The sequence below is a fragment of the Nicotiana attenuata genome, unplaced genomic scaffold (assembly GCF_001879085.1).
Source record: "Nicotiana attenuata strain UT unplaced genomic scaffold, NIATTr2, whole genome shotgun sequence".
NCBI classification, from domain to species: domain Eukaryota; kingdom Viridiplantae; phylum Streptophyta; class Magnoliopsida; order Solanales; family Solanaceae; genus Nicotiana; species Nicotiana attenuata.
The window spans coordinates 1-5086 of NW_017687172.1; the positions used below are offsets into that span (position 1 = coordinate 1).

General features: G+C 36.3%; 1 protein-coding gene across 1 annotated transcript; it reads left to right on the forward strand.

The window, feature by feature from the left end:
• Nucleotides 1-325: 325 nt before the first annotated feature.
• LOC109222257 (transcription factor SAC51-like) lies at nucleotides 326-4269 on the forward strand. Its single transcript, XM_019386628.1, has 4 exons — nucleotides 326-485; nucleotides 1452-2070; nucleotides 2185-2331; nucleotides 2428-4269. The coding sequence occupies exon 4, from the start codon at nucleotides 2445-2447 to the stop codon at nucleotides 3537-3539; it is 1095 nt and encodes a 364-aa protein (XP_019242173.1). The 5' UTR covers nucleotides 326-485; nucleotides 1452-2070; nucleotides 2185-2331; nucleotides 2428-2444; the 3' UTR covers nucleotides 3540-4269.
• The last annotated feature ends 817 nt before the right edge of the window (nucleotides 4270-5086 follow it).

Genomic DNA, 5086 nt, shown 5'->3' on the forward strand with positions numbered 1-5086 from the left:
AAGAAATATGAAAGAGAAAAAAGAAAAGGTTATATGTACTCCTCCGTTTAATTATGTGAACCTATTTTTTTTAGTTCGTGCCAAAAAGAATGACCTCTTTCCCTATTTGGAAACAATTTACCTTATGTAATGATTTATAGCCACACAAAATATATGTGCTTCATTTTACACCACAGTTTAAAAGTCTCCTCTTTTTTTTTAAATTTGTGCCCAGTAAAATGGGTTCACATAAATTGAAAAGAGGGAGTATATGATTGTAGCGAAGGGCAATACTGTCATTGGAAAATATATATATAAGACCATCAATCACGAAGCTGCTACACTTCCTTCTTTTTTCACCTGCTCTACTACCTACTATCTGAATTCTTAAACCATAAAATCTGTTCACATTCAGCCTCTGCTTCTCTCTTTCTCTTGAAATCATTTTTCAACATTTTTGCATACTGTTTGCTCGTCAAATATACTCGTCTTGGATCTCTTCCATCGTAAGTCGTTTCCACTGCATTTTTCTTATTATGCACATCATTTATGCTTTATTTTCATAATGTTCATACCATAATTGTTTCTAACCCCTTTGATTTATCTGGTTTGCTTAAGTTTTGGTTTTTGAAATTGAGAAAAACCTCTTGAATCAGTTTGTCATGTTTTGGTTTTCTGGATGTTTTTCTGACTGTTTTTGTATCTCTCTCTCTCTCTCTCTCTCTCTCTCTCTCTCTCTCTCTCTCCGTGTTTGCCTCTTCGAAAGTCTTTCAGAAGCATTTGATTGATGAGGTTTCCCTTGCAAGATTTGATCTTTCAGTTATACTTTTATTGTTGAGATCTCTAGCTGCGCTTCTTTTTAATTTTTACAGTTATTGGCTAAATTTTTGGATTTTGTTCGAATTTTCAGTTTGGTTTTTTCTTTTCTTTTTCTTTTTTGGTGTTTGGAAGTCATACAAACTCAAAGAGAGCTGTATCAGTGACATGCTTTGGCGTATGTACCCTTAGTGCTACGAATTCAATCGGATCCAGTATTTTTGACAGAGAATGTGTGTGTATATATAGAAATGTGTGTGTGAAAAAAACAAAATTTCATCAAAAAATGGATTTTGAACCAATTGCTTAAAAGTATAGTGAGTTCAGTCATCAGTGCTAAGAAGTAAGAAATCTTAAGGTTGATTAGGTTTTTGATTTTTTTTTTTTTAATTTATAGTTTTTTGAGGTTGATTGGTGTTAAAGAAAAGGTTAATGCACATGCCTAGAATTCTATATAGCCTTTTGTTTTATTTTGAATTTTTTTGTACAAAATCGAATAAATGATATATTTCATGTACTTTTTGTGGAAAAGGTGAGTTGTTGTCCAGTCATTCACACAGTTGTTTCTATTAAGGGATTTGGGTGATATTCATATGGTGTTAAACTGTTTAGTTGTTCTGGTTTATGACTAATGCATATGTTGTCTAATATTTCAGGTAAACTAACTTCATATTGACAGCCTATCACAATTGTGGCAATTTCTGCAGTTTAAAGAAGTTACAACATGCGGTGGCTGAGCCTGTCAATTGATGTGTTTGCTTATGTCATCCCCTTGAACTTATTTTGCAGGGTGATCCTATAAATTATTTCTCCTATTAAACCAGTTTTTTTTATCTATTCTCTTCATCTTCCTCTGCGCTTTAACCAGTCAGTTTTGTCTCTTTGCTTGTTATATCTGTATGATTAGCTGAAAGACCACTGCAAAGAAAATTTAAATCCTCTTAGTCCTGATTTTGATTCGTTTGCACTTTGCCATCACTGTGACTCAGTTTAGGTCTTTTCAGGCTTCTTTTCCTATACTACGATTTCCTCAACCTTCTCCTTTCTTTTAATCTCCGTATTCCCCTGAAAGCTAGTATTCTATTTACTCTTGGTCTTCGGTATTATCTCTCCGCGTATATTTTGAATTTAATTGGAAGGTCGAAAGTAGTTATGGTGTGCCAAGCAGCAGGACAAACAAGATTTCGGGCCTTAAAGCATGAGAGTGGAATCACAGGGAAAGCAACCATTGTAGTTAGAGTTATAGCATGTTTTCAACCATTGCAAAATTGCCAGGTTCATTCACATTTTTGCCTCACTTATGGAAAATTTCAGTGTTGCTTTTCAGTTGTGGGTTTCTATGATGTAATTGAAAGGCTACCTAACTTACAGTCTGTTTTTGCTTTCCAGGCTGAATACTTCCGTCAGTTGTTGAAGCCTGTAACGTAGATGCTCTGAGTTCTCGCCTTTGTATTAAATCCAGTTTTATAGTATTTTCTTGTTATTTACGTCCTTAAAAAGTAATTTGAAGTGGAATTTGTACAACCCATATAACTGGTATGTGCCTTGGTCTTTGGTACTGCTATCTGTGTTAAACTTCTGTTGATTTTTGTTGTGTATTTCCATCTAAAGTTCTTATATTATGCATGTTAGGTTTCTCTTCTGGCTAGATGGTTACAACCAGCAAGCTCAATTGTTACCAGCAGGATCCGGCATGGACTTCACCGAATTTGAACCATGCAACTGCATTCTTACGACATGGACATAACCTTGGTGTTCCATCTCTGTATAACCCTTGCATATGTGCTGCAAATGCAGTTTCTCCTAGGCCGTTATGTTATGTCCCTGGTTTGCCAAGTTCTAAGGCAGCCAATCAGAATGGAGTCAAATGGTTGCCAAGCTTAGCTCCCGCTAAAAATGAGTATCCGAATGATACTAACTTTTTACTTCCTCGCTTGATAGGATTAGAGTCCCCACCAACTGATGCATCTGCAAATTCTCAGAAAAGGTTCCTCATTTGTGATCAGTCTGGGAATCAAACTAGATTCTTCTTCAGTCAAGGTCGTCCTCCTGAAAATGAAGTAAGTACACCGAAAGAACGTGCTTATGGTTTGTATTATGAGAACCTAACTGCTATAATTGAGCGAAGATCTCCTGCGAAGCCCATTATTGAAGATACATTGGAGGGAAACTACATAAATGGTGAAGAAAGTAGTATGCGTGAAGACACAGAAGAAATCAATGCCTTGCTCTACTCTTCTGATGGCAGTGAAGGGGACGAAGATGACGATGGTTGTGGCGAGGATGATGAAGTAACTAGCACGGCTCGATCTCCTTGTGCAAACAAAGGGGGCTGCGGCTGTGGTGAGCATGTGCAGCTGTCTGAGGAACTTACAGAAGAAGTTGCCAGTTCTGATGGCCCATGTAAAAGGCAAAGATTGCCAGATGGCGGGCACAAGAAATCATCATCCATAGAATCTGGATGGGCCAATGATGATGATGATGATAATGTGGAATCAAGATGTGCTAAAAGTTCTCTTCCTCTCAGGGAGAAGGATGAGGAGGATCATGGTTTGAGCACTAGGAAAAGGAAAGCTAAAATTCGTGAGACCTTGAGAATTCTTGAGAGCTTGATTCCTGGGATAAAGAGTAAGGACCCATTGTTGGTTATTGATGAAGCAATCGATTACTTGAAGTCTTTGAGGGGCAAAGCCAAAGCTTTAGGAGTTGGGCTCCCTCAAGAGTATCCCCCATCTTCTTGTTAAAGAAAAAGATATCCAACCCCTACAACATTAACATTGTGGATTTTAGGGGGTATTGTTTCTTGGATATTAATCTTTTTGGTTAAAAATAGTTAAATTGTGAAGCATTTGCCATTTTCATCAGTCCTATAGTGCAACAAGTATTATGAACCACCAGAGGTGAAGATTTAGTGGAATGTCTTTTACTTGCAAGGGGTGAAATAAAAGGGATTATTTTTGAGTTTTTTGTGGAGTAAGAAAGGGTAGCAATTTCAAAGTTCAAACTCATGAGTGTGCAGTAAATGAGGGACCCTTGAGAAAACCATGGATTCAATGCATGCGCATTTGGTAATTGAGGACCCACAATCCACCCCCATATGTTTCTTGATTTGAATGACTGTTATGATGTGTTGATCTTTCTGTTGATCCCCACAAAGGATAGTGATGGCAACTACTGTTGAAGAGTAGCGCATGGAAAAATGGGGGGGCCTGCCCTCTAAAGCTTATCATGAAAAGGCTGATTGAGAAACATGATCAAATCTTGTCTTAAAGTTTGGTTTGTTCCCACTTGTGTGAGAGCTTTGGAATGGTGAGTTTTTTTTGTAGTTGGAGAGAGTTGTGAGTCTTTTTTTAAGCGTGGTGTCTTTTTATGAGCCTGATGGACCCTTGTGTTTCATGCTATTATTGCTATGTGTGTTGTCTTTATGCTTTTACTACTTATTAAACTAATAAAATATAGCTTGCTTCATTATTATTTCTGCTGTGTTTTCCTGTGATTTTTTTATATATTTTTATTTGTGAAATTTGTTGAGGACTCGTTTATGTGATTCTAATGGACACTGGTGGCTATGTTTGATCATTATGTGGTTTTTGTCTATTTTAAGGGTTAGCACTACTTAAAGAAAGTTTTAAATGGAGAAAAATATTGGATCGTTTGCTGCTTACATGTAGAATGAGAGTTTTCCCTCATGGGAGAGGCAATGAAATTGGAATCTCTTTGAACTTGAATCATTGCCTGCTAAAAAAGGTTTACTGCTATTAACGAACATGGGGTATTATTTCCATAAGGAGAAAAATTTAAGTCCTCATCAAATAGGAGAAACATTAAAGTTTTATGGGACCAACTTGACGTGGAGTGGGATAAAAAAAAGAAAAAAAGAACTTTTATACACCGATGAAGAAATGTTTTATACCACAGTATATTTACAAAAATTTCATTATATTGTATGTGGATGTATATGACATCCTAGACGTATTAGTAGTCAATTGGTTTTATGGCTCTTTACAAACTTGTTTTTAGTTTTATGATTTTACCTCTTTTGTTTTTATACATGAAAGATTTATTTTTACACGCAAGAGATCTGTCTACCATGAAAAGCAGCGGCGCTCATATCAATATAATCACAGTTTTTGACTGCTTTTTCAGAAAGTCGCCATGGCACTAATGCAGGACATTCTCTCCTTTGAAAGTATTACAAGTTATGATTCAGATTTTGAAATCAACGAAAAGGGTGTAGAAAAGTGCAATCGGAAAAAGACGTCCCTCATCATTTTCCTTTCTGTGATTCTTT